Consider the following 20,759-nt stretch of genomic DNA (forward strand, 5'->3'; position numbering starts at 1 on the left):
GTGCATTTAACCCTCAATGGTGTGGTTGTTTTTTGGCTAAAGCCTACATCAGGGTGAAGCTGTGACACCAAGTGCATTTAACCAGCAATAGTCTGTTCATTTTTTGGCCATATACAAAATCAGGGGCAAGCTGCGCCTGTCACCAAGTGCATTTAACCCTCAATGGTGTGGTTGTTTTTTGGCTAAAGCCTACATCAGGGTGAAGCTGTCACACCAAGTGCATTTAACCAGCAATAGTCTGTTCATTTTTTGGCCATATACAAAATCAGGGGCAAGCTGCGCCTGTCACCAAGTGCATTTAACCCTCAATGGTGTGGTTGTTTTTTGGCTAAAGCCTACATCAGGGTGAAGCTGTCACACCAAGTGCATTTAACCAGCAATAGTCTGTTCATTTTTTGGCCATATACTAAATCAGGGGCAAGCTGCGCCTGTCACCAAGTGCATTTAACCCTCAATGGTGTGGTTGTTTTTTGGCTAAAGCCTACATCAGGGTGAAGCTGTCACACCAAGTGCATTTAACCAGCAATAGTCTGTTCATTTTTTGGCCATATCCCAGTCTAATTCTGTCACTAAATCCATACCGGTCACCCAGCGCCTAAATACTAGGCCTCAAATTTATATCCAGCTAAATCTGTCCCTAGTGCTGTAGCTGGGCGAGTTATTTAGTGTCCGTTCAAGCACATTTCTTGTTCTGGGTTGAAATACAATTCCCAATTTAGCAATTTCATAATTTAGTGGTTCCTGCTATATCAGAGCTCTTTGAAATCTATCCCAAAAAGGGTATATAATATTGAAGGTGCACATAGGGTCATTCAGAGTAACTTCACACACACCCGCTACTGTGTATTTCCAAGTCTAATTCTGTCACTAAATCCATACCGGTGACCCAGCGCCTAAATACTAGGCCTCAAATTTAATTCCCTCTAAATCTCTCGTTACCCACCGCTGTACTGTTGTTGCTGGGCAAGATATTTAGTGTCCGTCAAAGCACATTTTTTGTTCTGGGTTGAAGTACAATTCCCAATTTAGCAATTTCATAATTTAGTGGTTTCTGCTATATCAGAGCTATTTGAAATCTATCCCTAAAAGGGTATATAATATTGAAGGTGCACATAGGGTCATTCAGAATAACTTCACACACACCCGCTACTGTGTATTTCCAAGTCTAATTCTGTCACTAAACCCATACCTGTCACCCAGCGCCTAAATACTAGGCCTCAAATTTAAATCCCTCTAAATCTCTCGTTACCGTTGTCCTGTTGTAGCTGGGAAAGTTATTTAGTGCCCGTCAAAGCACATTTTTTGTTCTGGGTTGAAGTACAATTCCCAATTTAGCAATTTCATAATTTAGTGGTTCCTGCTATATCAGAGCTATTTGAAATCTATCCCAAAAAGGGTATATAATATTGAAGGTGCACATTGGGTCATTCAGAATAACTTCACACACACGCTTCTGTGCATTTCCAAGTCTAATTCTGTCACTAAATCCATACCGGTGACCCAGCGCCTAAATACTAGGCCTCAAATTTAATTCCCTCTAAATCTCTCGTTACCCACCGCTGTACTGTTGTTGCTGGGCAAGATATTTAGTGTCCGTCAAAGCACATTTTTTGTTCTGGGTTGAAGTACAATTCCCAATTTAGCAATTTCATAATTTAGTGGTTTCTGCTATATCAGAGCTATTTGAAATCTATCCCTAAAAGGGTATATAATATTGAAGGTGCACATAGGGTCATTCAGAATAACTTCACACACACCCGCTACTGTGTATTTCCAAGTCTAATTCTGTCACTAAATCCATACCGGTGACCCAGCGCCTAAATACTAGGCCTCAAATTTAATTCCCTCTAAATCTCTCGTTACCCACCGTTGTACTGTTGTTGCTGGGCAAGATATTTAGTGTCCGTCAAAGCACATTTTTTGTTCTGGGTTGAAGTACAATTCCCAATTTAGCAATTTCATAATTTAGTGGTTTCTGCTATATCAGAGCTATTTGAAATCTATCCCTAAAAGGGTATATAATATTCAAGGTGCACATTGGGTCATTCAGAATAACTTCACACACACACGCTTCTGTGCATTTCCAAGTCTAATTCTGTCACTAAATCCATACCGGTCACCCAGCGCCTAAATACTAGGCCTCAAATTTATATCCCGCTGAATTTGAATACAATACATTGGGCCAAATAATATATTTGTTGTTGTGGTGAACCATAACAATGAGAAAAACATCTAGTAAGGGACGCGGACGTGGACATGGTCGTGGTGGTGTTAGTGGACCCTCTGGTGCTGGGAGAGGACGTGGCCGTTCTGCCACATCCACACGTCCTAGTGTACCAACTACCTCAGGTCCCAGTAGCCGCCAGAATTTACAGCGATATATGGTGGGGCCCAATGCCGTTCTAAGGATGGTAAGGCCTGAGCAGGTACAGGCATTAGTCAATTGGGTGGCCGACAGTGGATCCAGCACGTTCACATTATCTCCCACCCAGTCTTCTGCAGAAAGCGCACAGATGGCGCCTGAAAACCAACCCCATCAGTCTGTCACATCACCCCCATGCATACCAGGGAAACTGTCTCAGCCTCAAGTTATGCAGCAGTCTCTTATGCTGTTTGAAGACTCCGCTGGCAGGGTTTCCCAAGGGCATCCACCTAGCCCTTCCCCAGCGGTGAAAGACATAGAATGCACTGACGCACAACCACTTATGTTTCCTGATGATGAGGACATGGGAATACCACCTCAGCATGTCTCTGATGATGACGAAACACAGGTGCCAACTGCTGCGTCTTTCTGCAGTGTGCAGACTGAACAGGAGGTCAGGGATCAAGACTGGGTGGAAGACGATGCAGGGGACGATGAGGTCCTAGACCCCACATGGAATGAAGGTCGTGCCACTGACTTTCACAGTTCGGAGGAAGAGGCAGTGGTGAGACCGAGCCAACAGCGTAGCAAAAGAGGGAGCAGTGGGCAAAAGCAGAACACCCGCCGCCAAGAGACTCCGCCTGCTACTGACCGCCGCCATCTGGGACCGAGCACCCCAAAGGCAGCTTCAAGGAGTTCCCTGGCATGGCACTTCTTCAAACAATGTGCTGACGACAAGACCCGAGTGGTTTGCACGCTGTGCCATCAGAGCCTGAAGCGAGGCATTAACGTTCTGAACCTGAGCACAACCTGCATGACCAGGCACCTGCATGCAAAGCATGAACTGCAGTGGAGTAAACACCTTAAAACCAAGGAAGTCACTCAGGCTCCCCCTGCTACCTCTTCTGCTGCTGCCGCCTCGGCCTATTCTGCTGCTGCCGCCTCGGCCTCTTCCTCCGCCTCTGGAGGAACGTTGGCACCTGCCGCCCAGCAAACAGGGGATGTACCACCAACACCACCACCACCACCACCTCCGTCACCAAGCGTCTCAACCATGTCACACGCCAGCGTTCAGCTCTCCATCTCACAAACATTTGATAGAAAGCGTAAATTCCCACCTAGCCACCCTCGATCCCTGGCCCTGAATGCCAGCATTTCTAAACTACTGGCCTATGAAATGCTGTCATTTAGGCTGGTGGACACAGACAGCTTCAAACAGCTCATGTCGCTTGCTGTCCCACAGTATGTTGTTCCCAGCCGGCACTACTTCTCCAAGAGAGCCGTGCCTTCCCTGCACAACCAAGTATCCCATAAAATCAAGTGTGCACTGCGCAACGCCATCTGTAGCAAGGTCCACCTAACCACAGATACGTGGACCAGTAAGCACGGCCAGGGACGCTATATCTCCCTAACTGCACACTGGGTAAATGTAGTGGCAGCTGGGCCCCAGGCGGAGAGCTGTTTGGCGCACGTCCTTCCGCCGCCAAGGATCGCAGGGCAACATTCTTTGCCTCCTGTTGCCACCTCCTCCTTCTCGGCTTCCTCCTCCTCTTCTTCCACCTGCTCATCCAGTCAGCCACACACCTTCACCACCAACTTCAGCACAGCCCGGGGTAAACGTCAGCAGGCCATTCTGAAACTCATATGTTTGGGGGACAGGCCCCACACCGCACAGGAGTTGTGGCGGGGTATAGAACAACAGACCGACGAGTGGTTGCTGCCGGTGAGCCTCAAGCCCGGCCTGGTGGTGTGTGATAATGGGCGAAATCTCGTTGCAGCTCTGGGACTAGCCAATTTGACGCACATCCCTTGCTTGGCGCATGTGCTGAATTTGGTGGTGCAGAAGTTCATTCACAACTACCCCGACATGTCAGAGCTGCTGCATAAAGTGCGGGCCGTCTGTTCGCGCTTCCGGCGTTCACATCCTGCTGCTGCTCGCCTGTCTGCGCTACAGCGTAACTTCGGCCTTCCCGCTCACCGCCTCATATGCGACGTGCCCACCAGGTGGAACTCCACCTTGCACATGCTGGACAGACTGTGCGAGCAGCAGCAGGCCATAGTGGAGTTTCAGCTGCAGCACGCACGGGTCAGTCGCACTACAGAACAGCACCACTTCACCACCAATGACTGGGCCTCCATGCGAGACCTGTGTGCCCTGTTGCGCTGTTTCGAGTACTCCACCAACATGGCCAGTGGCGATGACACCGTTATCAGCGTTACAATACCACTTCTATGTCTCCTTGAGAAAACACTTAGGGCGATGATGGAAGAGGAGGTGGCCCAGGAGGAGGAGGAGGAGGAGGAGGAAGAGGGGTCATTTTTAGCACTTTCAGGCCAGTCTCTTCGAAGTGACTCAGAGGGAGGTTTTTGGCAACAGCAGAGGCCAGGTACAAATGTGGCCAGCCAGGGCCCACTACTGGAGGACGAGGAGGACGAGGATGAGGAGGAGGTGGAGGAGGATGAGGATGAAGCATGGTCACAGCGGGGTGGCACCCAACGCAGCTCGGGTCCATCACTGGTGCGTGGCTGGGGGGAAAGGCAGGACGATGACGATACGCCTCCCACAGAGGACAGCTTGTCCTTATCCCTGGGCAGCCTGGCACACATGAGCGACTACATGCTGCAGTGCCTGCGCAACGACAGCAGAGTTGCCCACATTTTAACCTGTGCGGACTACTGGGTTGCCACCCTGCTGGATCCACGCTACAAAGACAATGTGCCCACCTTACTTCCTGCACTGGAGCGTGATAGGAAGATGCGCGAGTACAAGCGCACGTTGGTAGACACGCTACTGAGAGCATTCCCAAATGTCACAGGGGAACAAGTGGAAGCCCAAGGCCAAGGCAGAGGAGGAGCAAGAGGTCGCCAAGGCAGCTGTGTCACGGCCAGCTCCTCTGAGGGCAGGGTTAGCATGGCAGAGATGTGGAAAACTTTTGTCAACACGCCACAGCTAACTGCACCACCACCTGATACGCAACGTGTTAGCAGGAGGCAACATTTCACTAACATGGTGGAACAGTACGTGTGCACACCCCTCCACGTACTGACTGATGGTTCGGCCCCATTCAACTTCTGGGTCTCTAAATTGTCCACGTGGCCAGAGCTAGCCTTTTATGCCTTGGAGGTGCTGGCCTGCCCGGCAGCCAGCGTTTTGTCTGAACGTGTATTCAGCACGGCAGGGGGCGTCATTACAGACAAACGCAGCCGCCTGTCTACAGCCAATGTGGACAAGCTGACGTTCATAAAAATGAACCAGGCATGGATCCCACAGGACCTGTCCGTCCCTTGTCCAGATTAGACATTAACTACCTCCCCATAACCATATATTATTGGACTCCAGGGCACTTCCTCATTCAATCCTATTTTTATTTTCATTTTACCATTATATTGCGAGGCTACCCAAAGTTGAATGAACCTCTCCTCTGCCTGTGTGCTAGGCCTAAATATATGCCAATGGACTGTTGCAGTGGTGGGTGACGTGAAGCCTCATTCTCTGCTATGACATGCAGACTGATTCTCTGCTGACATGAAGCCAGATCCTCTGTTACGGGAGCTCTCTCCTCTGCCTGGGTGCTGGGCCTAAATTTATGACAATTGACTGTTGCAGTGGTGGGTGACGTGAAGCCTGATTCTCTGCTATGATATGAAGACTGATTCTCTGCTGACATGAAGCCAGATTGTCTGTTACGGGACCTTTCTCCTCTGCCTGGGTTCTGGGCCTAAATTTATGAAAATTGACTGTTGCAGTGGTGGGTGACGTGAAGCCTGATTCTCTGCTATGATATGAAGACTGATTCTCTGCTGACATGAAGCCAGATTGTCTGTTACGGGACCTTTCTCCTCTGCCTGGGTTCTGGGCCTAAATTTATGACAATGGACTGTTGCAGTGGTGGCTGACGTGAAGCCTGATTCTCTGCTATGACATGCAGACTGATTCTCTGCTGTCATGAAGCCAGATTGTCTGTTACGGGACCTCTCTGCTCTGCCTGTGTGCTAGGCCTAAATATATGCCAATGGACTGTTGCAGTGGTGGCTGACGTGAAGCCTCATTCTCTGCTATGACATGCAGACTAATTCTCTGCTGACATGAAGCCAGATTGTCTGTTACGGGACCTCTCTCCTCTGCCTGGGTGCTGGGCCTAAATTTATGACAATGGACTGTTGCAGTGGTGGCTGACGTGAAGCCTGATTCTCTGCTATGACATGCAGACTAATTCTCTGCTGACATGAAGCCAGATTGTCTGTTACGGGACCTCTCTCCTCTGCCTGGGTGCTGGGCCTAAATATATGCCAATGGACTGTTGCAGTGGTGGCTGACGTGAAGCCTCATTCTCTGCTATGACATGCAGACTAATTCTCTGCTGTCATGAAGCCAGATTGTCTGTTACGGGACCTCTCTGCTCTGCCTGTGTGCTAGGCCTAAATATATGCCAATGGACTGTTGCAGTGGTGGGTGACGTGAAGCCTCATTCTCTGCTATGACATGCAGACTGATTCTCTGCTGACATGAAGCCAGATTGTCTGTTACGGGACCTCTCTGCTCTGCCTGTGTGCTAGGCCTAAATATATGCCAATGGACTGTTGCAGTGGTGGGTGACGTGAAGCCTCATTCTCTGCTATGACATGCAGACTGATTCTCTGCTGACATGAAGCCAGATTGTCTGTTACGGGACCTCTCTGCTCTGCCTGTGTGCTAGGCCTAAATATATGCCAATGGACTGTTGCAGTGGTGGCTGACGTGAAGCCTCATTCTCTGCTATGACATGCAGACTAATTCTCTGCTGACATGAAGACAGATTCTCTGTTACGGGACCTCTCTCCTCTGCCTGGGTGCCGGGGCCTAAATATCTGAGAATGGACTGTTCCAGTGGTGGGTGACGGGAAGCCAGATTCTCTGCTATGGAACCTCTCTCCAATTGATTTTGGTTAATTTTTATTTATTTAATTTTTATTTTAATTCATTTCCCTATCCACATTTGTTTGCAGGGGATTTACCTACATGTTGCTGCCTTTTGCAGCCCTCTAGCTCTTTCCTGGGCTGTTTTACAGCCTTTTTAGTGCCGAAAAGTTCGGGTCCCCATTGACTTCAATGGGGTTCGGGTTCGGGACGAAGTTCGGATCGGGTTCGGATCCCGAACCCGAACATTTCCGGGATGTTCGGCCGAACTTCTCGAACCCGAACATCCAGGTGTTCGCTCAACTCTAATGGCCAGTGAATAACAGATGACAAAAGTAGAACATGCTCTATCTTGTCAGTTTTTCACTGATCGACTGCCCCCATACAATTGAATAGGTCCATGTTTAACGTCCGTTTCTCAGAAAGACATTGGTGGAAAAAAAGGTCAGTTAAAAATGGACAGTTTATCGTGTGCATGTAGGCTAACAGTCCCTGATATATCAGAGCAAATAGCTCAAATGGAGCAGCTATGCTGACTGGGAACCTAAAATCCTATTTGCATACAAATAAGGCTACTTTCACACTCGTGTTTTGGGCGGAGGGCGGATCAGTCATGGATCTGCAAAAACTGATCCGTTACAATAATACAACCACATGCATCCGTCATGAATGGATCAGTTTGTATTATCTGTAACATAGCCAAGATGAATTCGTCATGAACTCCATTGAAAGTCAATAGGAGACAGATCCGTTTTCTATTGTGCCAGATTGTGTCAGAAAACAGATCCATCCCCATTGACTTACATTGTGTAGCTCAGTTTCGTCAAGCGGACAGCAAAACGCTGCAGGCAGCGTTTTAGTGTCCGCCTCCAGAGCGTAATGGAGACGGAACGGAGGCAAACTGATGTATTGAGTGGATCCTTTTCCTTTTAGAATGCATTAGGGCAAAACTGAATGGTTTTGGACCGCTTGTGAGATCCCTGAACGGATCTCACAAACGGAAAGCCAAAACACGAGTGTGAAAGTAGCCTAAAAAGAATAATTTCTCAGTATTTTAGAAGACTGAGTTCTTTTAAAACTAGTTGTTAGCTTTAAAGGGGATGTAACACTTATAAGGAGTGTAAGGAAATGTACACATGCTTCTGTTATCTAATTTGGTTGTACTGTTTTGACCTGTACTATATTTCTCTGTACACGATTATGGGGACAGCCGACTTTCTTGAGCTGCAGCATACAGAGATATGATTTACAGCAGCCACATAGGCCATAGGCACAATAAACTAGAGAGGTTCATTGACATATATAAGAGTTTTCGAGAATGCTGTGTGGGTTATGCAGAGGCCGCTGTACAGGGAAGGGACAAGATGTGATCATCACCTATTGTGAATAATGGATCTGTTGTCATGTATACAGAGGTATTACCTATCATTGTAATCCTGCCTGTAAGGTAATGAAATGACCACTGAAACATATTTACAGAACAGGAAATATAAGGATATTATGAGGATTATTGGCCGGATTGAAAACTGCAGGATATTAGATTTTTTTTAAATGAAAATATAGACAGTAACATTAAATAAAAAATAGCATCAACCAACATACATAGGATTGGTCAGCAATATCCAATCAGTAGAGCCCCAGTGATTAGGCAGCTGCTAGTGGTGGAACTATCACAGCTCCATTCTTTGGAAAATGATCAGAGCTGAAGTAATCTGCCTTGGGCACTAACAGAAAATGGGGCTGTGCTTCTGGCTTTATTTTCTGTCTTAGTAAGCAGCTGCAGCGAACAGCTGATCATCGGGATGTCAGAATGATCCGATATTCATGACCACCCTTTAGGACAGGTCATCAATATCTGTGTCCCAATCAACAAGATATTTTTAAACAAAACATGCCCTTTAAACCCTTCTACCCTGGGCCAGTTTTTGCCCTTCTGCCCAGGCTATTTTTATCATTTTATTATTATATTTTTTTTTATTTATCCAAGCCATTCTGAGATTGTTTCCTCGTTACATATTGTACTTCATGATAATTATAAATTTGAGTCAATATATTTCTCCATTATTTCTGAAAAAATTGAAAATTTACCCAAAAATTTTAAAATTAGCTATTTTCAAAATTTGTATTTTGTTTTTAAAACAGAAAGTGTCACTTAACATTCCCCATGTCTTATAATTTTTTTTAGGACGTTAGAAGACTTTGAATTTTAGAAGCAATTCTTATCATTTTAATTATTTAATTAAAGTAACAGATTTTTTAAGGACCAGTTCAAGTCTATGGTCACTTACATAGTGGAAACCCCCCTTAAATGACCCTATTGTAGAAATTAAACCCCTCAAGTTACTCAAAACTGATTTTACAAACTTTGTTAACCCTAGGTGTTCCACAAGAATTAAAGGATAATGGAGATGAATATTCTACATTTCTGGCAGATTTTCCATTTTAATCCATTTTTCTTGAGGGTTAACAGCCAAACAAAACTTCATATTTATTACCCTGGTTCTGCGGTTTATAGAAACACCCCACATGTGGTGTGTAAGGGCATATGGCAGGGAGCAGCAGAAAAGGAGCGCCATATGGTTTTTGAAAGGCAGATTTTGATGGACTGGTTTTTAGATGACATGTCCCATTTGAAGCTCCCTTGATGCATCCTTACAGTAGAAACTTCCAAAAAGTGACCCCATTTTGGAAACTACGGGATAAGGTGCCAGTTTTATTGGTACTATTTTGGGGTACATATGATTTTTAATTGCTCTATATATTACATTTTCTAAGGTAACAAAAAAATGGCTGTTTTGGCACCGTTTTAATTTTTTTACAACATTCATCTGACAGGGTAGATCATGTGCTATTTTTATAGAGCAGGTTGTTACAGACGCAACAATATCAAATATGTCTACTTTCTTTGTTTGTTTCAGTTTTGCATAATATAATAAAGCATTTTTTTTTTAAAAAATTTTTTTGTGTGGCCATTCTCTGAATGCTATATTTTTTTTATTTTTCTGCTGGAAGAGTTGATGTTTTTTATTGTTACCATTTTTGTGTATATATGATTTTTTTTGATCATTCATTATTACACTTTATGGGGCAATGTGACCAAAAAATTGGTTGTTTTGGCACAGTTTTTATTTATTTATTTTTACAGCATTAACCTGAGGGGTTAGGTCATGTGTCATTTTTGTAGAGCAGATAGTTATGGAGGTGGCAATACCTAATAAGTATACTTTTTTTTGGTATTAAAGTTTTACACAATAATAGCATTTTTTAAACCCCCAAAATTATGTTTTAGTGTCTCTATAGTCTGAGAGCCATAGCTTTTTTATTTTATGACCGATTGTCTTAGTTAGGGTCTCATTTTTTGCGGGATGAGGTGACGGTTTGATTGGTACTATTTTGTCTTTTCACTTGGCATTGCACTTTATTTGATGTTAGGTGACAAAAATTGTTTTTTTGGGGCATTTTTTTTTTTTACGGTGTTCACCTTAGGGGTTAGGTCATGTGATATTTTTATAAAGCAGGTTGTTACGAACGCATAAATACCTAATATGAGTAATACACTAACAGGTTGACTAGGAGACCCAGCCGGGTCTCTGCAGTGGGCTGCCGGGCCCCTGCACTGATCGGGCGCGCACCTCTCCGATGCCTGCCCGATCACCATGATGTAATAGTACGTCAAAATGCGGCAAGTCACTTTCCGCCATAATGTACTATTATATCATATGTCGGGAAGGGATTAAGAGGACAAATGAAATAATTCCTAATCCCTCATAGATACTATGAGATTGACTGGAAAACGACTACTGGTATATATTTTGGTAATAGATATTTACCTTTACATCTGGGGATAGATTCAGACCATTCTCCAGAGTTCTGGCAGGATAATGACCTTGCTCCTGTCAGTTGAAATCCTTCTTCACAACTGAAGTTGCAAACAGAATTATACTGGAATGTTCCAAATATGACGGTGCAGATAATTTCTCCATGAGGTGGACTGTGTGGAGACCTGCAAGATACAGCTGCAAAAGAACAATAATGGGGTTATTTATCAAACTGGTGTAAAGCAGTACTGGCTTAGTTGCCCATAGCAACCAATCAACTTCCACCTTTCATTTTCCAAAGGAGCTGTCAAAAATGAAAGGCATAATCTGATTGGTTGCTATGGACAACTAAGCCAGTTCTACTTTACACCAGTTTGATAAATGACCACATAAATGTGTAATTCAGTATCACAGATAATATCTGTATTTGGTTGTATGGTATTCATGTAATAATTACGCAAGTGCAGGCAGGTCTGGAATGGCACCCTTCTAGCATATCATTGGCTAAAAAAGGCTCTTATTCTAAATGTCTATAGCTTCAGTAGCTGATAATGCTATATGCCACAACTGTACATATATACATTATCTTAACAATACATAAAAATATACATAGAGTCAAATGATTGTGCAGGAGTTTGTGTTCTAAAACCCTCATTCACACGTCAGTGTTTTGGGCAGTGATTTCCATCAGTTATTGTAAGCCAAAACCAGGATAAGGCTAGGGTGACATGACGACTAGAAATGAGCAAATCAAATTTTTTTAAAAATCCGACTTGCCAGTTCACCAAATTTTTCGGGAAAAAATTGATCCGAATATATTTGCGGCAAATTACATAGAAAACGGCTATTTCCTGGCTGCTAAGAGCCTTTATAGTGGTGTAGAACACTGTGCCTTGCAGTAACACACATAGGGAGTCTGTTGTGGTAGTGAAATAATACTGAGAGTCCGTATGACATGCAGATGACAGGCGTCGCTCTAAAAATCACTGCACACTTCACTTATGTGGGCAGTCACGGGGCAAAAACTGACCAAATAACTCAAGTATTAACTCAGCCTTACAGGTCGATGTTAACGCCAAGGAGAAGCGCACTCCTTTTACACTGTTGCCAGCTGATTTCACATAGATGTCTACAGCACCTGTTCTATTAAACGCGTATACAAGTATAGCCCCCCGGACAGAGTGGAGAGGGTGTCAGCAGTAAGTTTATGTTGACGTCACTGATTAATTTGCCCTTCCTCTGATCCGTCAGAACAATAACCCACAAAAAATAGATGCTGTCTGTGGAGCATCCACCTTCACTCGGTCAGCATTTGCTCAATAATCCATCAGTATTGCTAATGCCCCAAAAAAACAGGAGTGGATCCAAAACAGAAAGATGACACGTGAATGGAATATTTGCATGTCTTCTGTGTTTTGTACCCACTTCTGCTTTTGGCTACCAAATCATAAGCCAATTCTGATGGGACCATACAAGCCCTACAGCTGCTACACAGACAGGATCCGTTGTGCATCTCATTTTTCCTTCCTTCTGACAGATCAGAAGAAAGGTCAAATAAATGATGATGTCAGCCAGGCCGAAAGACAAAATAGTGGCCCAGTCATGAAGTGGGTAGGGTGGGAACAGCATTAGAAGTCCACAAAGTGGACCTATGTCATAGTGGTGAGGTGGAAGCAGCATGAGGAGGCCACAGAGTAGCCCAATGACAGAGTCTGGAGGTGTCAGCAGCATGAGGAGGCCACAGAGTGGCATGACGACAAAGTGTGGAGGTGGCAGCAGTATGAGGCGGCCACAGAGTGGCCCAATGACAGAGTCTGGAGGTGACGGCAGCATCAGGAGGCCAAAGAGTGGCACGATGACAAAAGATTGTGGAGGTGGCAGCAGCGTGAGGAGGCTAAAAAATAGCAAGAAGACAAAGTGTGGAGGTGTCAGCAGCATGAGGAGGCCAGATGACGAGAGATTGTGGAGATGTCAACAGCATGAGCAGGCCACAGAGTAGCACAACAACAAGATATTGTGGAGGTCGCAGCAGCGTGAGGAGGCCACCGAGTGGCACAATGACCGAGTCTGGAGTTGGAAGCAGTATGAGAAGGCCACCGAGTGGCACAATGACCAAGTCTGGAGGGGCAGCAGTATGAGGAGACCACCGAGTGGCACAATGACAAAGTCTGGAGGTGAAAGCAGTATGAGGAGGCCACTGAGTGACACAATGACAGAGTCTGGAGGTGGCAGCAGCATGAGACCACAGAGTGACCCAATGACAGGTAAGGTGACATAGTGTGGAGATGGCAGAAGCAGCATCAGGATACCACAGAGTAGAAGGTGACCTAGTGTGGAGATGGCAGCAGCTGTATCAGGATACCACAGAGTGGCAAGGTGACATAGTGTGGATATGGCAGCAGCAGGATACCACAGAGTGTCAAGGTGACATAGTATGGAGATGGCAGTAGCAGCATCAGGATACCACACAGTGGCAAGGTGATATAGTGTGGAGATGGCAGCAGCATCAGGATACCACAGAGTGGAAAAGTGACATAGTGTGTATAAGGCAGCAGCAGCATCAGGATACCACAGAGTGGCAAGGTGACATAGTGTGGAGATGGCAGCAGCAGCTGCATCAGGAGACTATAAAGTGACCCGGTGACAGAGTGGGGCGGTGGGTGGCATTACCAGTACCCGCTGATGAAGGTGGGTAAAAGAATGAGCACTTGGCATCAGATGGGTGGCAGCATCAGAGTAGTAGCTGAGGCAGGTAGCCAGAAGAAACCGATCTCTTTTGTCAAAGTGTTGGTGTGGCACCATGGATGATCTAGTCTGATGAGTCAGGAATTGGTGGTTGGAAATCCTGACTGATCCACGCCTTATTCATCTTGACAAAGGTCAGTCTCTCCACATTTTGGGTTGACAGGCGAGTTCTGCTTGGGGAAACTATGGCCTCCGCCGCACTAAACTCCCGCTCTGATGCATGACTACTGGCCGGGCAGGACAGGTTTTCCAGGGCGAACTCTGCTAGTTGCGGCCACAAATTCATTTTGGCTGCCCAGTAGTCCAGCGGATCTTCAATGTGGGTTGGCAGGGTGCTGTCCAAATATGTACCCACCTGCTGGTTCAGGTACTGCTCCAGGTCTACCTGCTGCTGCTGGTGAGTAGTTTCTTCACTATGCAGTTGAAGAAAGCTACTCATCAGTGACTGTAGACTCAGGCTGCTGCTGATGGAGCTGGTACTGCTCCTGCCACCCCACCCCTCCCAAGCAGCCATGGCAGTGGAACGTGAACGCAGACGCCCCCTTATCCCCCCCCCCCCGGTCAAACCTGTAAAGGATGGACGATGGCACAGATAGGCAGCGGCCAACTGACTACATAGGATGTCTCTGTAGTAGTTCAGTTTGTCCTCCCTCTCGGTGGGTGTAAAAATAAAATAAAAAGACCCCCATTCTGCACCGGTAGCGAGGGTCCAACAAGGTGAAGAGCAATTTGTCTGTCACAACGCAAGCAAGTGAGCATGCAGCGGACCATTTGTGCAAGTGAGTCAGAGGGACTCCCTGCCTCCATCTCCACTGCATACTGCCATGGTATGTCATCTGTCCTGTGTTCCTCATCGCCCTATAGCTCCTCTGGCTGCTCCTGCTCTCCTGTCACCTGAGTAGAAAAACCATCCATTTCGCTACACATTGCCTATGCTCCAATGTCCTCCTACAGTTCAGCCCCCAGAGGGCTCATGTGGCTGTGAGATCTATGTCTCCAGTTCCCTGACCTGCCATTGTTACGACCATCCTTTCCAGGACATGAAGCAGTGGAATGACATTGTTCATCCCGTAGTCCTGGCAACTGAAAAATTACAAGGCGTCCTCAAAAGGCCAGAGCAAACAGCAGGTGTCACACATGAGCTGCCACTGGCTAACATCGAAGTTACACACGGGAGTACTCCTATCCGCTTGCATCATCAAGAAATCGTTGATGGCGGTTCGTTGATGGCGGAAATCGTTGACTTCAGATATGAGATCATTCTTGCATCCAAGCCATCAACAGCCGCCCTTCGGATCCAACCTCAGAGAAACGCCTAGACCAACAGGTGTCCAACTACTACTAACGGCCAATGTGGACACTCTGAGAAGTAGGGAACCCCTTGACTACTGGATGTGCAGGCTTGACCTGTGGCCAGAGGTGGCACAATTTGCCATGGAACTCTTGACTTGCTCTTCGTCAAGTGTCCTGTCCGAAAGGACGTTCAGCGCAGAAGGGGGGATCGTGACCGATAAGTGCACTCGCCTAGCTCACGACAGTGTGGACTACCTCACATTTTTAAAAATAAATGAGGCATGGATCTTGAAGGAATTCAACACCTGTGACGACCACGTTTAATTGAATTTCCTCCTGCAAGCCCACACATATCCGCCACCACTCAGAACAAATAATGGTCCCTGTCTTATGTAAATATAGAGGCATAAAAGGCCTTTTCTGTCTGGTGAATGCCTAATGTTTGGAGCCACAGAGGAATTCAACACCTGTGACGACCACGGGCTATTGAATTTCAACTATTATCATTTGTTTTTTTTTCAAGAGGGGGGATTTCGTTAGCCATGTTTTTAATCCAATTTTTATTTTATTTTTTAACATATGTATTTGACATGTATTTGTACTGGCCTTCAGTAAAATTGATATCCAATGACCGTCTAATATACCTCCAGCCACAAAATCACCTGTTCTTTTCTGTACGTTGAATGAATAATTTTTGGGGCCTGTAGTCCACTAGCCTGCAGTAAAATTGATATCCATTGACCATCTAATATATCTCCAGCCACATAATCACTTGATGTTTTCTGTCCGGTGATTGCCTAATTTTTGCGGCCTGTACTCCACTGGCCTGCAGTAAAATTGATATCCAATAAATGTCTAATATACCTCCAGCCACATAATCATTTAATGTTTTCTTTCCAGTGAGTTCGGGGCCTGTACTCCTGTGGTCTAAAATAAAAATTTTCTAGGCTCAAGCAGGCCACATTTTTGAGAGTTTCCCTCCAAGACGCATAAAAATGGCCCATGATTAAAAAACATTTTTTGTGGGAATTTTTGCCATTGATCCCCCTCTGGCATGTCACTGTCCATGTTGTGGAATGATTTGTGCACTTCTAGTAAGTATCTGGTGGCTGCAAATATGACCTGATGGTTTTTCATGTTCGCCTGCTATTAAAGTGAATAGGCCACAGAGTGGCACAACGAGAGATTGTGGAGGTGGCAGCAGCATGAGGAGGCCACAGAGTGGCACAATGACAGAGTCTGGAGTTGGCAGACTCTTGCGGTACGCGAACAATTGATTGCGTTCGAGAATCGTCCCAGCCGATGTTCGTCTATCACTACTGGTCAAGACCCTACCGCTAGATGACACCGGGAGCACAGGCCTCTCACTGCGACTCCTGCTTCCACGCCCCCTTACTCTGCTGCAACAACTGCCTGCACCAGAAACATTTATGCCTCTGCCACTCCTATGTGCATGGCCTGGCACTTCTCTGTCTGACATACTTTTAGCTGAACTAAATAAATTAAAAGCAACTTAAAGCACCCCTAAAAGCAACAAAAGTATTTTTCTTTCTCTACTGAAATAGGTCACTAAATGCTTTCAACACATATAACTGCAGAAGTGAACTGAGAATATATTTTTCTTTTTGTACTCAAATAGGCCACTAAATGTTTTTACCACAAATAACTGCAACAGTGAAGTGCGTATATATTTTTCTTTCTGTACTGAAAAAGGCCACTAAACGCTTTCAACACATATAACTGCAAAAGTGAACTTAGAATATATTTTTCTTTTTGTACTGAAATAGGCCACTATACGCTTTTGCAACAGTAAAGTGCATATATATTTTTCTTTCTGTACTGAAATAGGCCAATAAATGATTTTACCACAAATAACTGCACCAGTGAAGTGCATATACAGTATATTTTTATTTTTGTACTGAAATAGGCCACTAAACGCTTTCAACACATATAACTGCAGAAGTGAACTGAGAATATATTTTTCTTTCTGTACTGAAATAGGCCACTGAACGCTTTTATCAGAAATAACTGCACCAGTGACGTGCATACATATTTTTCTTTCTGTACTGAAATAGGCCACTAAACACTTTTACCACAAATAACTGTAACAGTGAACTGCGTATACATTTTTTAATTTAGTACTGAAATACGTCACTAAATGCTTTCACCGCAAATTACTTCAATAGTGTACTGAGTATATATTTATATTTTTGTACTAAATACGCCACTAGACGCTTTCACCACATGTAACTGCAGAAGTGAACTGCGCATATATTTTTCTTTTTCCACAGATATAAGCCACTATAGGCTTTTCAATGTAGCATTTGCACCCCAATAACAAATTGCTGGAATGACAGAGCTGTATAATCGCTATTTGGATCCCCAAATAATCTTTTCTAGCACTGTCCCTAGCGCCTTCTGACATCTGTTCCTGCACTAAGATCAGGGCTGGTGCAAGGATTTTCTTGCCACCATAGGCAAAAGCTAATTTTGCCGCCCCCTTGACTCTGCCCATTGATCACACCCCTTTACCCGCCACTTTTCCAGCCACCTATTGCATGTAACATTTAACTATGGTCATGTACCCTGTGCCAGTCTGACTATTGTCATGTATATATAATATCCAGCCATTGTCTGCCACCTAGTACCATCCCAGTGAGGCCAATCACTCTGCGTTGTTCAGCAGGTTGGCACACCAAACACAAGCAGTGCCACCTATTCACTGCCAGGCGCCTTTCAGCCACTGTTTGAAATCCTGTGCTATCAGGGCAACATAAAACAGTATGCTGCCTTGTGCCCTCTGTCAGTCTGGCACTGTCCTGCACCCTGTACTATTCATAGACCTTTAGACAGTCTGTGCCACCTATTAGGCTCCATGTGCCACTGCTGGGCACTCTGTGCCAGTCAGAATCTATGGCCACTAGTCAAGCAGCAGGTGTGCCCTGACCCCTGTACACAACTGTGTGCCACCCTGCTACCAGTCACTGTCCTGCAGCCTCTGACACCCTAGTACAGGTTGTCAGAGTGTGGTTGCCAGGGGTGCTCACCAGGTTCTGCTCCTCGCTGTGCTCCAGGTCCACATTGCCTTGGCTCTAGCCAAGATCATGTGTCTTCGGTGCTTGATCCCACGAGACCCACCTCTGGAGGTCACTGGTCTCGCAGGATTGCGCGCCCGAAGTCAGGGCTGGTGCAAGGATTTTTGTCAAAACAAGCAAATCTACATTCCCCCCCCCCCCCCCATCATTTCACATTTCGGCCCCTCATGATTTATGTCCATTGTCTGCCCCTCATGATTCATGTCCATTTCTTGCCCCCATGTGCCAATAGGCCCCCCTCCCCTGTGGCAGTAAAGTAACAGTCCGGTATTTAAGAAAATAAAAACACTTTCAGAAAAGTTTCTCCTGGGATTCGAACTCATGACCTTTACATATCAGAGGCAAGGCATTTACCCTCACAGGTATGAAAGCTGTCTTGCCAATTAACTAAAAAAAATATATATATAAGACTTCTACTGTAGGTAACTTTGATACCTAGTGTACATACACATGACAGCTGCCCCAGTACACTGTGTATGGATGTAGCAGAGCTGGGTGTGTTGGGTGTGTTGTCATGTGTATGGTTGTACACTAGGTATCAAAGTTACCTACAGTAGAAGTCTTATACAGTACAGACCAAAAGTTTGGACACACCTTCTCATTCAAAGAGTTTTCTTTATTTTTATGACTATGAAAATTGTAGATTCACACTGAAGGCATCAAAACTATGAATTAACACATGTGGAATTATATACATAACAAAAATTGTGAAACAACTAAAATATGTAATATTCTAGGTTCTTCAAAGTAGCCACCTTTTGCTTTGTTTACTGCTTTGCACACTCTTGGCATTCTCTTGATGAGCTTCAAGAGGTAGTCACCTGAAATGGTCTTCCAACAGTCTTGAAGGAGTTCCCAGAAATGCTTAGCACTTGTTGGCCCTTTAGCCTTCACTCTGCGGACCAGCTCACCCCAAACCATCTCGATTGGGTTCAGGTCCGGTGACTGTGGAGGCCAGGTCATCTGGCGCAGCACCTCATCACTCTCCTTCATGGTAAAATAGCCCTTACATTGCCTGGAGGTGTGTTTGGGGTCATTGTCCTGTTGAAAAATAAATGATGGTCCAACTAAACGCAAACCGGATGGAATAGCATGCCGCTGCAAGATGCTGTGCTAGCCATGCTGGTTCAGTATGCCTTCTATTTTGAATAAATCCCCAACAGTGTCACTAGCAAAGCACCCCCACACCATCACACCTCTTCCTCCATGCTTTACGGTGGGAACCAGGCATGTAGAGTCCATCCGTTCACCTTTTCTGCGTCGCACAAAGACACGGTGGTTGGAACCAAAGATCTCAAATTTGGACTCATCAGACCAAAGCACAGATTTCCACTGGTCTAATGTCCATTCCTTGTGTTCTTTAGCCCAAACAAGTCAGTTCTGCTGGTTGCCTGTCCTTAGCAGTGGTTTCCTAGCAGATATTCTACCATAAAGGCCTGATTCACACAGTCTCCTCTTAGCAGTTGTTCTAGAGATGTGTCTGCTGCTAGAACTCTGTGTGGCATTGACCTGGTCTCTAATCTGAGCTGCTGTTAACCTGTGATTTCTGAGGCTGGTGACTCGGATGAACTTATCCTCTGCAGCAGAGGTGACTCTTGGTCTTCCTTTCCTGGGGCGGTCCGCATGTGAGCCAGTTTCTTTGTAGCGCTTGATGGTTTTTGTGACTGCACTTGGGGACACTTTCAAAGTTTTCCCAATTTTTCGGACTGACTGACCTTCATTTTTAAAGTAATGATGGCCACTCGTTTTTCTTTACTTAGCTGCTTTTTTCTTGCCATAATACAAATTCTAACAGTCTATTCAGTAGGCTGTGTATCCACCTGACTTCTCCACAATGCAACTGATGGTCCCAATCCCATTTATAAGGCAAGAAATCCCACTTATTAAACCTGACAGGGCACACCTGTGAAGTGAAAACCATTTCAGGTGACTACCTCTTGAAGCTCATCAAGAGAATGCCAAGAGTGTGCAAAGCAGGAATCAAAGCAAAAGGTGGCTACTTTGAAGAACCTAGAATATGACATATTTTCAGTTGTTTCACACTTTTTTGCTATGCATATAATTCCACATGTGTTAATTCATAGTTTTGATGCCTTCAGTGTGAATCTACAATTTTCATAGTCATGAAAATAAAGAAAACTCTTTGAATGAGAAGGTGTGTCCAACCTTTTGGTCTGTACTGTGTGTATATATACATATATATATATATATATATATATATTTTTTTTTTTTAAGTAACTAGAGAGACAGCTGTGAGGGAAAATGTCTTACCTCTGATGTGTAAAGGTCGTGAGTTCGAATCCCAGGAGAAACTTTTCTGAAAGACAGTCTAAATGAGATTTAAATACACCAGGGTCTCGTAGCTGTGTGTCAGCTGCGTGCCGCTCACTCTGTCCGAAGTGACTGAACAAACTCATACTTGCAGCGCATCTGGCCGGCAAGTACAGGAACAGAAGGAGTGAAGTGAAGGAGATGATGTCAGATTGATCACAAGTAGGGGGCGGGGCTCAGGGTGCTACTGCTTGGGATTCGGACTCCTGCCGGCGCCC

General features: G+C 45.2%; 1 protein-coding gene across 1 annotated transcript in view; it reads right to left on the bottom strand.

Moving 5' to 3' along the window:
* The window catches only part of LOC122944185 (L-selectin-like), a 760,442-nt gene that overhangs the window by 395,673 nt on the left and 344,010 nt on the right, over positions 1–20,759 (bottom strand). Inside the window, exon 5 of the mRNA XM_044302412.1 lies at positions 11,090–11,275. Coding sequence (XP_044158347.1) covers positions 11,090–11,275 — 186 coding nt within the window. The remainder of the gene's footprint in view (positions 1–11,089; positions 11,276–20,759) is intronic.

This window comes from Bufo gargarizans, chromosome 7, assembly GCF_014858855.1.
Source record: "Bufo gargarizans isolate SCDJY-AF-19 chromosome 7, ASM1485885v1, whole genome shotgun sequence".
NCBI lineage: Eukaryota > Metazoa > Chordata > Amphibia > Anura > Bufonidae > Bufo > Bufo gargarizans.